This window comes from Peromyscus maniculatus, chromosome 22 (genome assembly GCF_049852395.1).
Source record: "Peromyscus maniculatus bairdii isolate BWxNUB_F1_BW_parent chromosome 22, HU_Pman_BW_mat_3.1, whole genome shotgun sequence".
Lineage (NCBI taxonomy): Eukaryota > Metazoa > Chordata > Mammalia > Rodentia > Cricetidae > Peromyscus > Peromyscus maniculatus.
In genome coordinates this window covers 19074546-19095165 of record NC_134873.1, presented here as the reverse complement: position 1 = coordinate 19095165, position 20620 = coordinate 19074546, and the positions used below count along the sequence as shown (strand labels likewise).

Sequence of the window (20620 nt, the reverse complement as noted above, 5' to 3'; positions counted from 1 at the left end):
CCCCTGAGCGCTGGGATTATAGGCCCGCGCTACCATGTCAGGCTCTATTTAATTTTAATCTTCTGATTTACAGACACCAGAGTAGTGTCATGTTTTCCCACGACACAGGTAGCAGACTGAAGTTCAAAGAGACTATGAAACTCTTGGAAGGCGGAAGCCGGCGAGGAGGCCTTCAAACAGTTCCACCGTCTCATTCCCAGTCTGTGGGTCTTTCCAATGCAGCTGCCTCTATTCTCCACCCGCCCCCCATGCCATGTTCTACACACAAGCAATGCACACTGAGAGCACACCTGACATTCACTGGCACACATACGCACTTACACTTCCCTCTCCATCCCCAGATGTAGGCATCCTTGCCCCACAAACAGATATTTTGCCTGAAGCCCTTTCTCAAAACAGAAAGACATCCATGTTCCTGTCAGTGCTTAGACCAGAAGCCACTGACCCAGAATCTGCTGATCAGACGCCTCAAGTTGGTGTTTGAGTCAAGGGGATGAACTTGCCAGATCCAGCCATCTACCTGCCCAGGCCTCCTAGGACAATAAGCATGTACAGCCTTTGCCAGCTGGCTGGTCTCCCAGGGGCTGTCTGTGGCCGGGGCATTTGATGAAAGAATTGTCCTCTGCAGGAGGCAAAGCCCTGCCCGGGGCTGTCAGAGCACCCTATCACAGGGCATCTCAGACCGGTTCAAAACACGCACAGCTCCCACATGCAGACATGCCTCGTCCCCCTGCAGAGGTAGTTCTTGCCACACAGCCAGGGACAAAGGCTGAGGACCCAAGAATTGCTGGGGATACTTTCACAGTCACCTCTGAAAGCTCATCGGCCCTTCATTTCAGTAATTCAACAGTGGTGGGCAAACATCCGGTGGCTTCATAGGGCAATTACTGATGGAAATCATCCCTCCTAGCCAAAGGCCACATCCCCGGAGACAGGAGCCATGTCCTAGTGTCCCTTTGGGGTCCCCTGCAGATCATGGTATTTGTACATAGCAGGTGCTTCATACATGTTAAAGGATTAGAAATAGTTCTGCCTGCCAGGGCATCCAGGCTGCCTCCACAAGCTGCCTGCCTCACCTACTCCTGGAACAAACACAAGCACAGGTGGCGCACACCTTTAATCCCAGCACTTGGGAGGCAGAGGCAGGCAGATCTCTGTGAGTTCGAGGCCAGCCTGGTCTACAGAGGGGAGTTCCAGGAAAGGCGCAAAGCTACACAGAGAAACCCTGTCTCAAAAAACCAAAAACAAACAAACAAAGAAAAAACAAAACACAACGCAAGCCCAGTGTGCTGGACCTCACCCCCCACCAGCAGGCCAGGCAACAGGGTTATGATGAAAATATCCACTGGGTACCCACTGTGTACGGGACACAAATGGAACTCAGTCTTGAGGGCCAGAGTGGAATGTTCCCAGTGCTCTGCTGGCGGCCAGCCCCGTGGGCACCAAGCCCACCCACTCCTGCTGCTCCTCCGGCAGCGCATCAGCCATCATGGCTCTGGGCTTGCCCTGATGTACAGAAGGAGTGAGGCTAGATGAAACCACTTTGCAGCCACCTGACCTTTGCCAGGGTCCCTAGCCTCCTTTGGTTCCCACCTGCAGAACGGGGGATAAAGGGAGTGGGCGTCTCCCAGGTCACCAGGAACAACTGTGCATCGAGAGATGCCTGAGTAACCTGCCACACAATACAGCCTACGGCCGACACCTTCACTGTCCTGTGGTTCTGCAAAGGTGGCCACAGGCACAACCAGGCCTCCTGGGCCCAGGCCAGGTACCAGGGCAGAAGGAGTCATTTCCTGTCCTGGGATGCTAAACCCAGCTCTCCATGTCTCCTCTACATTGTTGAGTCCAGTCTTCCCTACACTTACCCTAGCTAGGGAACCTGCTTTCCTAACAGGGCTGAGCTCTGATCCTCACCTTATCATTTACAGCAGGAAGGACCCAAGAGACTGTAGTCCTGGCTTTAGGCTCCTGAAGCTAGCCACAGCAGGTAGTAGATCTCACTGCCATCTGACTTGGTTTCCCTTCTGTCCCTCAGGCCTTTGGGGCCTGCAGACCTGGAGAAGAGCTTCTCTTCACAGGCCTGGCTCAGAGAGGACTCAAGGCCACATTCAACACACCCCATCCTGGCTCCCTTCGCTCATAGCCCCTAGTGGCCCCATCCCCAGAGAGGGGCAGGCAGACTGGTAGGTATGGGAGGCAGGAAGGCAAATAAGCAGAGGGATAAGCGATAAGTTATCCAAAATCTATATTAAGCCGAGCGGCAGTGGCGCACGCCTTTGATTCCCAGCACTAGGGAGGCAGAAGCAAGTGGGCCTCTGTGAGTTCGAGGCCAGCCTGGTCTACAAAGTGAGTTCCAGGACAGTCAGGATTGTTACACAAAGAAACCCTGTCTCAGAAAACAAAACCAAGCAAAATCTAGATTAATGAGGCTAGCTTACTATGTAACAGGTCCCTAAGTTAATCAATCACTCACACACACCATTCCACTGAAGCATCCCAGGCAGACAGGGTGCTGCTGTCTCGGCCGCTGAGTCATGCAGAAAAGCCCTGATGCAAATCCAGGTCTGTGTCTAGGGCCTGGTCGGCCCCACCCACAGCCGTTCTGACAGCATGGCTAAACTTGACGGTTCACAGCATCTAACTTTAAAGAATTTTAGACAACATAAGCCCAAGCCTGGGTCCTCGTCAGCTCTAGTGGGCCATGTCCATCAGAAGGTTGAGGGCTCAGTGGTTAAAAGTGTGCATTGCTTTTTCAGAGGACCTGAGTTTTATTGCCAGCACCCACATCGGCAATTCACACCCAGGTTTAAGTACAGCTCCAGAGCACCTGGCACCTCTAGCCTACACACACACACACACACACACACACACACACACACACACACACACAGGTTTAAAATAAATGATTTTTAAAATTTTTAAATAAATGGGGCTGGAGAGATGGCTCAGTGGTTAAGAACACTAGCTGCTCTCCCAGAGGACCTGGGTTCAATTCCCAGCACCCATATGGCAGCTCACAACTGTCTGTAACTCCAGTTCCAAGGGATCCAACGCTCTCACAAAGACATACATGCAAGCAAAACACCAAAAATAAACAAACAAACAAAGGTTCCTCTGGAGATATTCTTCAGAGGAGCCCCTAATGACCTGCCGGCCTTAAGTGAGCATGGAGAGAAATCGGAGTACAATAAAGGCAGAGCTCCCAGAAGGCTCTGTGCTCCTGAAGACCTGTGGTTCTTCAAACAAAGCACCCGGGACTTGAGGCTGGCGGGGCTCACCCAAGGATGCCCTTGAACTGTGTACCACACCGAGGAAGAGCTCAGGGCCAAGGGAAACCTGTACTTGCCAGGCCTCGGGGCTGGACCTGAAGGACGGAGGAAAGGAAAGAGCCCCAATCTTAGTCTACAGATATGCACGTGCACACACACACACACACACCATGCACGCACATACTTTTGAGCTCTCCTGCACAAATCTGCACTACTGCAGTCTCCTCCACCCCACAATGGGAAGGGCAGGAGGGGTAAGCTGCCCGAGGACCAGCCCGACCGACATGGCATGGCCTTACCCTTCTACCCAAGTCCTTCACTAGCCCTCCAGGACCATTTGGTTCATCCTGCAGACTGTGGGACTGAGCTGTGTGAGAGCTCCCCCCTGCCCCCCCCCCCGAAAGGTGGGGAAGTCTGGAGAAAGACAGGGTTAGAAAAAGAACAGTGCTTCCAAAGAGTGAGGGGTGGAGAGAAGTGAGATGCCCACAGTAGTGTCTTCAATGAGGAAGATTTAACTCTGTGTGTGCATGCATACACACTCACACTCACTCACACACACGCACAGGGAAGAGCTCCACAGACCCCAGACCTCCATTTTCATTCTAAATAAACAACCTTTTGGTCTGCAGCAGGAGAAACTCTGGGCAATGCTTCAGGGCGGCACAGCTGGAAGCCACTGTTCACCCCACCCCCTTCACCTGGGAGGACCCGAACAACACCCTGGGAGACTTCAGACCAGTGACTTAGCATCTCCAAGCTTCAATTTAGTCCTCAATTAAGTGCCTTTGGGACAACTATATGAAATAAAATGATGCACTGCAGAGTGTCTAGCAAGCAGTCAATGCTCAACGCATCTCGGTCACAAAGTATCTGAAGCCAGAGGAAAGGGTGTCATGAAGGTCATGGATATAGCCTGGGGCCCAGACCCCCCCCCCCCCCCCCCCGCTGGCTCCATTTCGTATGTGGGGGTCTGAGGAAGCCCCTGAATGTTCCTGCTCCCTTCCCCTCCATAGGGATGGCACGGACTTACATTTCCCGAGTTCCTTGTCTCTCTGAGTCTCAACCCTGTGCCGTAGACTCACTTACCAAAGCACTGCCCCCAACCCCCCCACCAGCCACCCCCCCCCCCAAGCAGCAACCCCTGCCCAGCTAGCTCATGGCTGGCGGGATGCAAGAATGGAGCTCCGTTCCATAGACCCCCTCTGTGTACGCTCAGAGGCGAGCAGGGCTCCTGGTGAGTGTCGCTCTAACTCCGCACGCCGCCACACCTGCCTGGCCCCCGGCACCCTGGTGGAGTTTGATGCCTTTTGGCTCTTCTCCATGACATTCTTCTCACTTCATGCCACCGCAGACCCCGGGGAAGTATGTGTAAGAGACCCCACCCTCCTGGGCTGTGGGTGACGACGGACCCCCAGGGTCCCTTCCCCAGAGCTCTCTCAACTCCGTAGGTCAGGCAGGGGCTTGCACCTTGCAGTTCCCACACGTTGGCAGGGGGATGCTGATGTGGCTGGTTTGGGAGTCACAGCCGAGTCACACTGGTCTCCTGCACACCGGAACCCACGAGCGTGCGGCCAGGGCTTTCCCCGAGTGGAGGGTGATCAAGGACGTCGCCATCAGGACAGGGGAGGCCAAAACAAGGCCTAAACCCGGGCAGGGCTCAAATGGCATCTGGAGGCGGCAGGGATGAGGCTAGACAGGCAGGCGGGGCTGGCAAATGCAAGGGGCCAGCAGGAGCCTCACCCCTTCCCTCAGGCTCAGCAGATGGCTCCATTGTGCCAGGTGTCTGTGGCACCTCAGCAGGCTCTTCGACTAGAGAGCAAAGTCCATGTCCCTCACAGGCAGCCCCACAATGTCTGGGCCCCAGGCTGGCTTTTTAAGGACCATTACGGCAACCGTCAGTGTCTCTACCTGCCTTTACCAGGTGGCTCTGGGGTGCTGCTGGAGCCAGTCCATGGGTGCTAGGGAAGAATGCCAGGTGAGCCAGCCTGTGTGTGTGGGAGTGAGTGGTTAGAAGGGAGGCCCGGCCAGGCCCCAGCCTTTGTCTCTCCAGATCGCTGTCATCTTTTGGTATAATGGCCCCTGCCAGCATGTGAGTGTGTTTGCTCTATCAGTCCCGGGATCTAGGGCTGGGTGTGTGTGTGTGTGTGTTTGTTACCACCCGAGCCAGCGTAGTTACTATGGGTAGATAATAATAGCAATCGTAATCCCTCATAATTGGACCAGACTTTGCTGTCTGCAGGGCACTTCCCTGCCCGTGACCTCATCTGACTTCCACAGGCGCCCTGTAATAGGACAGGCACGGCGAGAGTCACTATCCCCATTTTCCAGCTGAGCAAACACAAGCCCCGATGGCCTGAAGTCACATCCCCCATGCGTAGCAGCCCCAGGGCTGGGGCCTGGGGACTTCTGACTCCTTGTACAGCGTTTCTTCCTCTGCTCCTCCATACGGAACTATCACAATGCAGAGATCACCTGCCTTGCTGCTGGGCAGGATGGGGTGCACAGGCCGACCCCAGGAGCCTGCCCCACCTGAGGGGGCGGTCTGAAGTGTATGTGCAGGGGTGTCAGCATCCGTCAGAGCATGGAGCCAGGGCAGAGGAGGCTCAGGGTCACCCAGTCTAGCAAAGAAACAGAGCCAGGCCTTGGCAGAATTCAGGAGACTGTGTGCATCCTCAGCCCTATGGCCAGGGTCTGTGCACTGCTGGAGTTCAGAGCAAGAGAATTCAGAAGGCCTATAGGGAACTTGGACTGTCTAGTCATTTCCCATGGGATCAGAAGGGAGAGGCTGGAGGGCCGGGGATGTAGCCCAGTGAGCAGTGTTTGCCGAACACACACTAGACTGGGTTCGAACACTGCATAAGCCAGTCGGGGCGGCACAAGCCGGGCCCAGCACTCAGGAGGCAGAGGTGGGAGGATCAGAAATTCAAGGATATGCTTTGCTGCATCGGGCACTTAAGGCCAGCCTGGGCTACATGAGACCATATCCAAAAGGGGAAGGGGGTGAACTGAGAGCTTAAGAACCCAGACCGAGAGCACACCTGACTCCCACCTTGTCATACGAACATACACACACACACACACACACACACACACACACACACACACACACACACACACATGCAGCACTGTGCAGGGTTGCAGGCTGGGCCCCTGGACTTTCTGTAGGCACACCTATGTATCCTGGGGGTGGGACCCTTGTCTACATCAAGACTGTGGGTGGTTATGGGAAGGTAAGATTCAGGAGGCAAGAGACCAGACCCCCGATCTGGGCTTACCACCGAGCTCAGGATCCTCCCCTTCTGTAAACCAGGGCCACCTGCCTTAACCTCACGTGTTTCAAGGGCTGTCACCAGGACAAAAGGCACAACGGTCGGAACACACTGAGTACACAGAAACACACATTAAGACTGGATGACGGGTTGGGGATTTAGCTCAGTGGTAGAGCACTTGCCTAGCAAGTGCAAGGCCCTGGGTTCGGTCCTCAGCTCCAGAAAGAAAGAAAGAAAAAAAGAATGGATGAGGCAGGAAGGAGCCAAGTGTGGGTGACGTGGGCTCCCAGCTGCTGCCCTTGCTCAGCGGACTCAAGGGCCCCACACCTGAGCCATGTGGCCGTCCCTTGTCAGAAGAACAGACTTCGAACCTCTCCCATTGGCTGAGAAAGGCGGGACAGTGATGTTCACATACCAGCAGTGTGGACACAGAGGCCAGCATTGGCATGTGTGGCCACAACTCCAAGGTGACTTTTGGGATTCCCACCCATCTGATGAAATCCCCTTTTACTAACTTAATCCGGACTTGGAGTTCAGTAAAGGGGGGTGGGGGGGGAAGTCACCTCTCACGGGACTCTGAAAAACAGCAGTCACTGGTTCCACGGCCTAGAGCCACATCAAAAGTTACCCAGTGACACTCCCTTTTGGAGCCTGGGTGGGTGGTGACATCATTATCTCCAAAGGTCGATGATGTCACTTGCTCCTGAACATCTGAACACAGCCACGTGTGTGTGAATGTCTGCGTGGGCTCCTCACCTCATGTCTAGAGTGCTCCAGAAAGCTACCGAATACAAGGGAGAAGCAGAAGCCGCTCCAACAGAGATACAGTGGCTCACCCGACGTCTCACAGATCGTACAGGACAGATCCAAAAAGAAATCCGGGTTTTGGGGACTCCCCTGCAAGCAGGACCCTTCAAAGCTACAGAGCCTAGAGTTGGAGCCTGTGCTCGAAAAGACCCAGAGGTTAGAACGAAGGTCCTGGAACCAGACTACCTGGGTTCAGAGTCCTATGTCACCTCAGAATTTAACCTCTGGTGGCGACAGGCCCCTCTCCCTCCCCGGACACCAGCCACAGGGTCCCCTAAAGAGCCAAGGGGGCTGCTTACCTTCCGATCATCCTCCCGCTCCAGAGCGGAGCTGCTGGTGTCCCCGGGGCCGCTGGAGGGCATGGCTGGCAGCTGGGCAGTAGGAGGCAGTCTGGGCTTCGAGGGCTCTGGGGGGGCTGCTGGCCTTCAGAGACGGAGTTACTGTGGTCTTCGTGAGCACGAGTTAAAGCTTACACATAGATCTTGATGTCAAGCCCTCGGAAGAGTTCTGCCGCCCCAATGCTGGCCCTCGGGTGGCTCTGCCTGTGGGGAAGAGAAGTTGGTCAGCGCGGGGCGCAATCCACTCCCTCCCAGGACTAGTCTCCAGCCCAGGGCCAGCCTGGCCTCTGACCTCTCCTCTCCCGGTCTCGCCGGCGCACCAGAGTGGGAGAAACTGAGGCAGCCTCCCCACCGCCTCCGAGAGCCGGAGGCCGTGACAATCCCTTTCAGGAACTCAAAGGTGTAGTACAGTGTGCGCCACTTTTGGGACTTCCAGAGGCCTCCTGCTCCTCCCTCCTCTGCTTTTCTTCCCTCTGAACACTTCCGCAACCCCTCCCTCCCACCCGAGCCCGTCCCTGGGAAACCCCAGCCACCACCAGGGGCCCCCAGCACAGCTACATTTTCCTTCTAATCTGTCCTCACCCGACCCCCCCCACCCCCACCCCCACACCGCTCCTCCAGTGGAGGAGGAAGTGAGCAGCCGCCCGCAGGATGTAGTGAAATGAATGTCACTTTGCTGGGCCTGCCCAGGACCAGCACGCACCCCACTAACAACGCTGCGGCCCTAACCCAGGCTGTGCTGGGAGGCGCGTGTGCTGGACTCTCTGGGTACCAGGGGTGAGGCCCGAGGCCATGGCCTCACTGAACAGGCATGCATGCAAGGCGCTCTCCTGGCCCCATTTGCCATCAGGACTGGGGGGCTTGAGCCCTTCCGAACACGCACACACAGCTGTAAGTCTCGGGGTTTTTCTTCCTCCTCCAGGTGTGGGCCGCAAGCCAGTGAAATAACAAAGCCCGAGCCTCAGGCCACAGCTCAGGGTGGGTGTGTTACTGCGACAGATCAACCCTCCTTCGCTCCCCCCCCCCAGAGAGACACACAGCGGTCCCTGCTCCCCCCACCCAGAGACAGCGCCAAGCCCCTGCCTTGAGTGTGTGCCTGCCCGGGAGGGGATTGGCAGCAGAGGACGAGTAGGAGGTAGGCTGGATCGGAGCCCACCCACACCCTTCCCCTTCCAGTTCCCTGTTCGGCTTCCCAGCTCCCCTCCCGGTTGGGCCTTTCCTCCCAGCCCCCGCTCTGCCAGGGCTCCCTGGAAAACCAGGAGCGGGAGACCGTCTAGCTTGGGTTGCCCATGGGGCCCCCGTTCCTTCCCCAGGGAGGTGACAGCCTGGGAGGTGGGTGCCTCAGATCGGGATCTGGCAGCGGCGGAAAGGAAGCCGGAGCTGGAGGGGGCCGTGGCGGAGTCAGGAGAGAAAGGGCCTCCCAAGTTAAACAACCAAGGCCCGCTGAAGAGGTTCTGCCCAACAGGGGCACCCTATCTAAGGGGCGCTCCGGATAGGAGGCACCTTACTCCCTACAGCCCCAAGCTTGGCGAGGTGCTGGGTTCTGTGAAGGCTGGCCGCCCCAATACCTGAGGCAGAGGCTCCATGGCTCCACACAGGGACCCCGCACCTCATCTGGAAAGCTCAAACACTTTCTCAGTTTACCGTTAAGGCTGGGGCTCAAACAGTTGGGACATGTCTGAGGTGTGAGCCAGATCTCATGACTGAACTCTGAGCCCCCCCCCCTCCCGAGTGCTCTTGGAAGCTAAGTCCTCCTTATCCCCAGGCCCATAGAAACTGCTCCCCACAGCACAAGGGGAAAACTGATCCAACCCAGTCCTCCAAGAGGCTTCCCTGCTGCTATCTGCGATGATTCCTCCCAAATCCCAGCTCTCCCTTCGTGACCACGGTTGTTTCCAATCACCCCACATCAAAGATTGAAAAGTGGATGATAGCATAGAGGCGCAGCTGGTAGAAAAAAAAAGTTGGACCCAGAGCCAACAGATAAGGTCCCGACTGGGTCAGCTGATCGCCAGGATGTCACCTGGCTCCACCTGCCCCACAGTTGGGGTCTCACAGGCAACAGGAGGGGGCTGCCAGCAGGCTAAGGAGGCACCTTCAAGTGTCTTCCAATGGACACAGACCAGGCACAGAGCAAGCAATGGGAATTTGTCTGCGCCACGGTCCAGAGAGACCCAGGGGAACCTGTATTGGGGTTCTGGGAGAGGAGCCTCTGACCTGAGTGGGCAGGAAAAACAGGACGGCAGAGGGCACCCAGGAAATGGAAATGAAGGAATGTGTCTCGGGCCACCCACGTCCCTGACACGTGAGCTTCATGAAAGGCCGTCACAGAAAACAGCGGTCCTGGGTCAAACCTAGGTCCCTTTGTGTTTGTCCAGAGACTTCAAAACTGCTTAGCATTACCTGAAATCATCAGTATGTGACCAGACAAGGTTCCACTCAGTGGCCAAGGCCCCACGCCTGGGCATAGCACTGCCCACCTGTTCTGGAGAGCCACATTCTTCTCTCCAGCTACCCTGACTACAGGGAGCAGTGAGATCCCAAGCTGGCAGCCGGCACAGAGCCCACCTCAGGATCCAGCAGACCCCAGCACCTACAGCATCCTCCTCACCGAGGCCAAGGCTGCATAACCGGAATCCTCACCACAAGCCCAGCCATGTTTTTATCTTCTCCTCAATAATTCTTCATGTCCATAGTGACCCTGAATAATGTGTGTAAGAACAGCATAAAAATGTCCATCCTAGGCCGGGCGGTGGTGGCGCACGCCTTTAATCCCAGCACTCGGGAGGCAGAGCCAGGCGGATCTCTGTGAGTTCGAGGCCAGCCTGGGCTACCAAGTGAGTTCCAGGAAAGGCGCAAAACTACACAGAGAAACCCTGTCTCGAAAAACCAAAAAAAAAAAAAAAAAAAAAAATGTCCATCCTTGAGCTGGGCAGTGGTGGCTCACGCCTTTAATCCCAGCACTCAGGAGGTGGAGGTGGAGGCAGAGGCAGGCGGATCTCTGTGAGTTCCAGGGCAGCCTGGTCTACAGAGCGAGTTCCAGGAAAGGCGAGAAGCTACACAGAGAAACTCTGTCTCAAAAACAAACAAACTTAGGGCTGGAGAGATGGCTCACTGGTTAAGAGTGCTTGCTGCTCTTCCAGAGGACCCTGGCTCCTAACCGCCACTCTAGCTCCAGATTTGACATCCTCTTCTGGCCTCCACAGGCACTGGCACACACATGGTACACGCTCACACACATACACACACATGCATACACACACACACACACACACACACAATAAAAAGTCATCTTTAGTGAGGAAATGCTCATCCTTGAACTCCTGATCCCCCTGCCTCTGCCTTCCGCGGGCTGGGATTTATCAGCGTGTCCACCGCACCTGACCTCTGTGGTGCTGGGGATGAACCCCAGGGCCTCGTGTTTGCCAAGAACCCCACTAAGTGAACCACCCCGACAGCCGCTTTTGTTGACTTTGGTTTCCTGCGAGGGTCTCACAGACCAGGCTGCCCACACACTTGCTATAGAGCTGAGAACTTGAATTCCTGATCCCCCTGCCTCCACCTGCCACGAGCCGAGATTACAGGCCTGTGCCACCATGCCTCGTGAGAGGTGCAATACCATCTAGTCTCCACATTGTACCACCTTCACCCTCTAGACAGGTTTTGATTTTTTTAAGATGTGAAGTGACAGGAATGGGCTGAACAAGGGAAAAGACATTACCAACAAAATTTCAAGATTGGGAAAGCAACGTTAACAGCCAAATCAGAGGCCGGCAGAGAAAAGCTGATTTCAACGCACAGTCCTTAACAGACACTTGTCTCCACGGCACCGGGCACCTGTGGGACTAGACTGAAGAGGACACACGTGTGAGGATAAAGAGGCTGGCTCCAGAACCCTCCCGGCACCTGCTTCTCCTCAAGTCACAACTTCGGGTTCTCTGGAGGGCAAGTTGGCTGGAGGAGAGGTGCCACAGCCCAGCCAGGCAGTCCGTTTCAGTGCTGATGTGAGTTCTTTCCCCACTGGACTGGGAAACCGTGGCAGCCAGGCCCAGATCTCCTCTAGAGCAAAGGCCTAAGGAGGCAGCACTCACATCAGCACCACAACGGGGCCAGGACTGCCTGTCTGGTCCACCAGTGTGGATCTGAGCCTTCAGGCCGAGGGCTTCCAAACAACTTCTCTGGGTTAGTTAGTTTCAGTTGTTTGTTTTGGGTTTTTTTTTTGTTTGTTTGTTTATTTTCTGAGACAGGATCTTATTATAGCACCCAGGATGGCCTGGAACTTTCCGTGTAGCCTAGGATGGCCTCAAACTAAAGATTTTCCTGCTTCTACCATGTGAGCGGTGATTTCCGGCATGAATCATCACACCTGGCCAGTCCCCCGTTCATTGCTTACTTATTTATTTAGAGAAAGGATCTCACTACGTAGCCCTGGCTGGCCTAGAACTTGCTACATAGACCAGGCTGGCTTATAACTCAGAGCTCTGCCTGCTTCTGCGTCCTGCAATCCCCTGTTCTTAATCTAGAAAGGTCAACCAAGGGCCAATAGATGTTTTTAAAGGAAAGCATCTAACTTGGAAGACAGGGACCAGAATAAATAACATCAAAACAACTGGGACAAAGCACAAGGATGGTAACAGGAAGTTGGCGAAACAAACGCTAGATACAGAGAAGATGTTTCTATAGCCGCAAAACAAGAACGTGATGCTACTGAAAAAGAAAAGTTAGAGAACAGGAAAGGACTTCTGGGGGCTGGAGAGACGCATGGGGGCTAAGAGTGCACACCGCTCTTGAGGACAGAATCCAGCTCCCGGCATGCTGTGCAACAACCTTTTGGTACACTGTGAATATCTGTTGCTCTCACTGTCTTTTTGTTTTTTCCTTTTAAAATTTATTTATTATACACTATATATAGTGTCCTGTCTGCATGTATCCCTGCCCGCCAGAAGAGGGCACCAGATCTCATAACAGATGGCTGTGATCCACCATGTGGTTGCTGGGAATTAAACTCAGGACCTCTGGAAGAGCAGCCAGTGCTCTTAACCTCTGAGCCATCTCTCCAGCCCTGCTCTCATTGTTTAATAAACAGCTAAATGGCTAATAGCTAGGCAGGTAGAGGTTAGGCGGGACTTTCGGACAAAAAGAGAGGCTGGGAAGAAGAAGGGCGGAGTCACCAGCCAGATGCAGAGGAAACAGGAGATGAACATGCCGTGCTGAAAAGGGTACCACCCTGCGGTGGAGTGTAGATAAGAAATATGGTTGATTTAAGTTGAAAGAGCTAGTTAGTAACAAACCTAAGCTATTGGCCAAGCATTTATAATTAATAATAAGTCCCTGTGTGGTTATTTGGGAGCAGGCTGGCAGGACAGAAAACCCCACCCACAGCACTCACATCAACTGGCTTATAATCACCTGTAACTCTAGTTTCTGGGAATGTGACACCTCTGGATTCTTGTGTATCTACATTCACATACACAGACAGGCAGGCATACACATCGCTAAAACATAAATGCATCTTTTAGAAAAAAAAAAAGGAACTTGTAGAACTACAAAATCATGGTTGTAGAAATACAAAACTCGGTGGCTAACTAGAAATAAAATAATTTATCATATGATCCAGGATCTCATTAGCCCAATGTCATACCAACACATATCCAAAAGAGTTGAAAGATGTCAAAGAGACATCTGTACTTATTTACTGAGGTGCTGTTTGCGACAGGGAATCCACCAACAGACGACCAAATAAAGAGAAGATGGGATGTATGCCCAATCAAGTATTGTTCAGTTACAAAACCACGAAACTTCCATTTGCAGCCACAGGGAAGGGCTGGGAGCACCTTAGATTAAGAAATAAATCACCAGGCAGTGGTGGCACACATCTTTAATCCTAGCATTTGGGAGGCAGAGATAGATGGATTTCTGTGAGTTCAAGGCCAGCCTGGTCTACAGAGCGAGATCCAGGACAGCCAGAGCTGTTAGACAGAGAAACCCTGTATCAAAAACAAACAAACAAAACAAAACAACCAAAGAAAGAAAAAGAAAGCAGGCATGGGAAGACAAACATCACATGACTTTATTTACATATAAAAGTTTGGCCAGGGATGGTGGCACACGTCTCCCAGCATTTGGGAGGCAGAGACTGGCAGATCTGTGAGTTTAAGGACAGTCTGGTCTATGGAGCAAGTTCCAAGCCTGCCAGAGCTACAGAGTGAGACTCTGCCTCAGGGAAGAGGAGGAGGAGAAAGCTGTTTTACATGTTGGTCTCACAGAAAAAAAAGTATAGACTGGCAGTTACCAGAGGAAGGGAAGGGATGTGAGAGGGTGAGAAAAGATGATTAATGGGTACAGGGGCACAGCTAGGTACACGTAATAACTTTTTTTTTAAAGTTTTTTTTTTTAAATGTATGTTGTATGTACGTGACTATGTGTATCACATGTGTGGGTTCCCTCAGAGGCCAGAGGGGGGCGCTGTATCCCCAGGAAATGGATCCCAAGGCACCTATGGGTGCTGGGAACAGAACTCAGGCCCTCTGCAATTGCTGAGCCATCTTTCCAACTTCCTGGAGGAGTAACTTTCATGCTCTGCAGCCCAGGAGAGCAACGAAGAAGAGTTTGTTCCTAACACAAAGAAATGATTGATGTTTGAGTAAGGGTTCCCCTAACACCCTGATGAGCATGTTACACAGAACCCCTAACACCTTGATGAGCATGTTACACAGAAGTACTGAAATACCAAGTGCAGGCAGGAGAGGGTGTGTGTGTGTGTGTGTGTGTGTGTGTGTGTGTGTGTGCGCGTGTGATACACAGGCACAGCAGAGAGTTCAGACAAAAAAGCTGGGCAGGTGCCGGAATACACAAGTCTGTAATCCCCACTCACTCACATCCTAGAAGATGCAGATGGAGACCAGAGAACCACCAGACGCCCGCTGGTCAGATAGAGTAGTGTTACACACACACACACACACACACACACACACACACACACACACGCATGCACACACACACATGCACATGTGTACGCTCATACACACGCACACACAAACACACTCAAACATACACTCACGCACACACACAAAACCATGTACCCACGTGCACCCACTTGCAAAAATACCTGACAATGTGCACCAAAACCTGCATATAGTAGAAAAATTAATATTTTATTAAAATTTCTATTAAAAATTTAATAGAAGTGTTTTGTTTAAAAGAAAAAAAAAAGATGGACATGATTATGCGTGAAACTGTCATCCCAGCTACTTGGGAGGCTGAGACAGGAGGCTTGCTATGAGTTTAAGAGCAGCCTGGTCTATACAGCAAATTTCAGGTCAGTCAAGACTATGTGGTAAGATACTGCCTGGGGACAAAAGGAAACAGACCTCACCTCTCCTGGCAGGGTGCTTTACCCCATCACATCGTCCTTTAAATGTGAGACTAGAATAAAGACACTTTCAGGCACACAAGGTCTCACACTCTATTGGAAGGAAGCTGAGGAAAACACCTATAATCCAGCACATCTATAATCTATTATAATATCTATAATACAGCCAATGAGATGAGGGAAAGCGATCTTTGTTGTGAAGCTGAAAAGCATCTATGCAGTGATGCTCTGACTCATGGTACAGGCCTGCCAGGCCCTGCCATCTGCTGCTGGACCTGACAAGTGGCGGGGACATCTTCTAGTCCCAGTCTATGGCCAGAACCCAGATGCTGCCTGGATTTGGATACTCCGTCACCTGTCCTAGAGGACATGCTCCAACCAGGGGGGTAAACCGAGCAAGAGGAGGGCACAAAAGCAGTCACAACCCACAGGTAGAGAGCAAGTGTTCCAAGGATCACCACAAAGGACCATCAGGAATGTCACCCACCGCAGCCACCTGCCTAGTGGACCCAGCGGGAGAACAGACCCCAAAAAGTGGGCAGAGATATTTTCTACCCACTGTTACTGTCTCAATGCAAACCATTCTGAAGGTTCTCAGGAGAGCAGAAGGAATTAGCAACAGGTACAAAGAAAACATGGCAAGCCGGGTGGTGGGTGGTGGCGCACGCCTTTAATCCCAGCACCGGGAGGCAGAGGCAGGGGGAATCTCTGAGTTTGAGGTCAACTTAGTCTACAGAGATGGTTCCAGGATGGCCAAGGCTAAACAGAGAAACCCCCGTCTCTTAAAACCAGAAAGAGAGAGAGAGAAGAAGGAAAGAAGGAAGGAAAGAAAAAAGACAAGGCAAGCAAAACACAAGGCAACCACTAACTACAGGGAAAATAAAAAGGCTCAGCTGTGAATAAGTTACATTGACACAATAACGCAAATATTATGTTGGTTTAACAAAGGTGCTTACACACACAGACACACATCTACACACATGGCACAAACATTTTATGTAACACAAAATTAGCGGCCTACAAGAACAGATTTCTTACTTGGCAACCCTGCACATTAGAAGTCACAGTGGTTCCCCCATAACGCTAAGGTCAAGGTGCTGGCAGGGCTGCATTCCCTTCCTACAGATTCTAGGGAGAATCTGCTTCCCCACTTGTCCCAGCTTCTAGAGGTTGACTCCTTTCCTGGGCTCACAGCCCCTTCCATCTCCAAAGCTATCTGTGGTCATCGGTCCCTCTCATCATGTTGTGACACTCTGTTCCTGCCTTCATGGTTCATTTCTAAGGGCCCCCGTGGTTACAATGATGGATTCAGATAATCCAGGATAATCTCTCCATTTTCAAGGTCTTTAATTTAATCATATCTGCCGAGTCCCTTTGATCATGAGAGGTAACATATCCATAGGTTCAGGGAATTAGAACATGGCCATTTTTATTATGCCTGTTAGAAGCAGGCAACTACATGTGTGAACATAAGCATAGACATTTCTGAATGACTATCGAAAGGGTATTGTTAATAGTAAGCCTACTACAAACTATTTAGGGTGATTCAGTGGATAAAGGGGCTTGCCACCAAGCCTGATGACCCGAGTTTAATAACATTGAGGGGGGGAAAGTGACCCCTGCAAGATGACCTCTACACACATGCCAGGGTGTGTGTACCCCCTCAACACACACACAAATAAGATGTAATAATGATTCAAAAGAATCTATTGAACAGAAAATCAATGAAAAGTATCTATAGAGAGGGATTATTATGTGCAGAAGTAAATAAAGATGGCTGGCGGACACATCTAAAAGGATCAATAGTAGCTGCCCCTCAGAAGGCAGAGGAACAGGCAAAGGCCACCTGCCTCATCGTTGGTATTCTGCTTCCTAGACCCTCTGTATGTACTACCGTTAGGAGAGATGATTTACCAGGAGGGACCCGGCGTGGGGAAAAGGCCTTCAACTCCACCTCGGCCACTGATGGTGTGTGGCCTCGGTCTCTCCTCCAGAAACAGGAGAGGAGCTATTCCCCTTCGGCTGTTCGGTGAAATCATCACGTCCCACAGAGCCACCAACCTCAGCTTGTCACACCTACACAGTTCCGTCACCAGCTACCTCCCTCCCAGCATGCACCTTGTCCTTCATGAAGTATCCAGTCCTCCAGCCCATGATATCACCTCATTTTCGTCACTCCCAAAACTGGGGGTGTCGATGCTGAACACATCCCAAGCACAGCCAGCCACACGTCAGATCAAAGCCCCACAATCCAGCCTCCTTCTGGGGCCTCAAGTTGGGTCCCACCCACTGTCCCCGACACCATCTCCACCTTCCTGTCCAGGCTCAACCTCCTCAACAGCTCAGAAGGATGCCTTGGGTCTCAGCTCCTCTTGTGCTCCCACTTACCAAAATAACCCCATCAGCACCCACAGACCCGAATCCTTGTCCTACCTGAACAGTCCCAAAGTCCCTCCCGCCTCACCTCCAGTCTTCTGGGGATTTCTGAAAGTTTGGATTGTGCTTGCATTCTGCCGCCCCCGCCCCCAGACCCACCCTGGTGCAGCATGACCATGTGACCCGACAGAGCCAATCAGAGGCGTTACCTGGAATTTTTTTTTAACTGATACTACAGAAAGATGAGATAAGCCGAAAGTGAGTCAGGAGGCTGCCAGCCACTGTCTTGAGGCCACATGGGATGAGTAGGGCCCAAAACAAAGAGCCAATGGATGTAGAGAAGGAATCAAAGGTAATAATTGTCTGGCCAAGGCACTGGCCCACCTGAGGTGAGGGAACTTCCTGTACTGTGTGAGTGAGTCGGAGGAGGAGGCTGATAGGAGGCAGCCTGACTCAGGAGCTGGTCTCCAGCTCTGGGAAGCCCTCCAGGAAGCCAGGCTGGTCCAAACCTTGACCTTTTCCCTTTGAATCAGGTTGGCCCCGGGTTCCTCAGCTGTAAATAGAGGGAATAACAGAACTTGCCTCTCACAACTGTGGAGAGACTCAAAAAAGTAATGAATTAAAAATGTTTCCTAGAGTGCCTGGCACTGAGAAAAACATCGATAAATCTTCACAATTATTAGTCTGACTCATCCACCCACAGATTCTCTCCTTTCTCAAAATCCCTGGAGTGCCCACAAGTGGACGTCGCTCAACCAGAAGCTGTGTGTATTAAGCTCCTACGCCACGCCACGCTTGTGAATAGAGCTTTACGATGTCAACATCTCATTAACTCTCACACAGCACCCCCACCATCTGGAGTGAAGAACTATTTTTATCCCCATTTCCCAGATGAGGAAAATGAAGTCTGGGCAGGTTCCCAAACTGTCCCAAGGTCATAGTCGGAGGACCACGGTTCAAAGGCCGTCCTGTCCATCACCATCTCTTGTACTTAGCTCGGGACTTCTGCAGCTATATTCACCTAGGGCACAGGCAGGCCAGGAAACAGTTTCCAGCCCCTCTGACTCCTGGTTCAGTTTGGGGGGCTGGTTGTGGTGGGACACACCACAGTCTTCTACTGTAGTGCTTTGCCCGATGGAGGAGTTCACTTATTCATTCAGCTCTTTGCTGAGTGCCCTGTCACATGACAAGCACTGTGCTTGAGAGTGTGTAAACTGCTGCACTCAGTCCTTCTAACAAACCTAAGCAGGTCCGGTGGCTCTCCATGTTTTGGAAGAACGGAGGATCCTAAGGAGCTGTGGCAGTCCGGGGCAGGATCACGGATCCAGGTCCAGCCTACTCCACAGCCCTGGAAACAGGGAGGCACCCAACAGGGCATGCTAAGCCTAGACCCCAGTGTCAAAGCCAGTGACCCGGGGGACCCTAGCTCCTGCACAACGGCCACATGGCTGAGTTTCCTATCTGAGGTGGGAAAGAGGTAGAGGGGACTCCTGTGGAGGGTGGGCCTGTCCCCCACTCACATCACCCCATCATCCACGAAAGTGGTCCAAGCAGAAAGCTGAGTGGGACATCAGGGGTTCCCCGACCTCCTACCAAAAGCCTCCCTGGGTCATAAGGCTGAGGCTGGGTAGAAGGGACCGGAGGAGGTCTTGGTTCCACTTTTGGGTAAGGTGACATCATCGTCCCATTTGCTCCCACCTTCCGGAACGTCACTTTCACCCAGCCCACCAGCTGCCCACAGAAGACCAACAGTCCTACCATCCTGTCCTCACTTCTGAGCCCAGCTGACTCAGGAGTCATCGTGGAAGGATCTCAGACTCCCCAGAAACCATAGCTCCACCATCAGAAGCATCCACGCACGAGCACGCTACACCTCCCGCCACCATGGCAGCCACAGGCGAGGGGAGGGGTCTGAATCATACACTCCCTTGCTTGCGCTAATGGTTACCATGACACAGCCCCTAAAGCAGAGAGAATAAAAGGTCTGTGCCCAAAATAGATGCCGCGAAAGAGCTGGGATTGTTCTCAGGAGTCAACGGGAGCCACCACAGACTCCCATAAAGGAGCGCCCGTTGCGGGGTGTGGGGAACAAAAGACCATCTCCTCAGGGTATGTGTTGTGGCAACCAACTTGCCAGGGTCTGAGTAAGGACTACGGGGTGGGCCAAGCTTGAAGGTCCCTGAGGAGCTCTGTGGCAGCTCCTACCCTCTTCGGGAGGTGGCGCCTGAACCAGAGCTGGGTATTTCTCTCAAGAACGGGCCACACTTGCCAACTGCAAAGCCTCTTTAGTCCCTTCTCTACCCAGTTCATCTGGCTCCTGCTCCCCTCCCCACACATACCTTTCTATTCACCGGAGACACACTTAATCCCCAAAGAAAGCTTTCACCAGCAGACCTCCAAATGGGTCTGTAAGGAGGTGAGACATCTGCCTGGCTTTTTTGGGCCCCCGGGGCCACTGACTCAACTGTCTGAAAACAGTTACTACAATGTCTGGAATGACTGGTCCTCTTAGTAAGCATTGCTGGTGTGCAGGACCCCAGGAAGGCCAGACTAGAAGGGAGAGAAATCCCCCCAGGGGATCTGAGAATTTCCATGCTCCCAAGTGAGGGCAGTGGAGGATTTGGCTCCTTCAGGTTCACTAGTGAAGCAGGACCTGCCGAGGCTCTCCAGGCTGTGAGCAGGGTTAAAACAGAACTGGTTAATGAGATCAAAAATGTGAACAAACGCAGAAACCAGGACTCTTGTGGGGTTTCCATAACTTGGGTTACAGGTAATCGTGGGCCAGCTGATGTGTGTGTGTGCTAAGAACCGAACTCGGGTCCTCCGGAAGAGCAGCAAGTGCTCTCAACTGCTGAGCCGTCTCTCTGGCCCCTGAGCTTGAATTCTTGATCTCTAGCCTCTACCTCTCAAATGCTGAGGTTACAGATCCATGCCACCATGATTAGCCAGGATTAAGAACTTTGCAAGGATAAGTCTGGACAGGTAGACAGGTGCCCAGTTATTCTGCTGCTGAGTGGGAGGTCGGATGGGTAAGAGAGGTTCACTCGGAAGTCATGTAACCAAAGAACTAAACTGTACCAGGTGTTAGCGCCCTTTACCGCCGCCTTCTGTGAAAGTACAGATGGGCCCTTTATTTCTCCTATGCTGGCTGGCACAATGTAAAACTTAGGAGAAGGCACTGGAGAGCCA

At 52.6% G+C, this 20620-nt stretch overlaps 1 protein-coding gene across 5 annotated transcripts in view; it reads right to left on the bottom strand.

Moving 5' to 3' along the window:
• Nucleotides 1-20620, bottom strand: part of Dnmt3a (DNA methyltransferase 3 alpha) — a 110310-nt gene that overhangs the window by 73585 nt on the left and 16105 nt on the right. For 4 of the 5 annotated variants that reach the window (XM_015999964.3, XM_076558822.1, XM_076558824.1 and 1 more), the window contains exon 2: nucleotides 7645-7887. In XM_015999964.3, coding sequence (XP_015855450.3) covers nucleotides 7645-7707 — 63 coding nt within the window. In that variant the 5' untranslated portion in view covers nucleotides 7708-7887. Of the gene's footprint in view, nucleotides 1-7644; nucleotides 7888-7975; nucleotides 9568-20620 lie in introns of those variants that run through there. The other variant, XM_076558823.1, reaches the window with a different exon arrangement.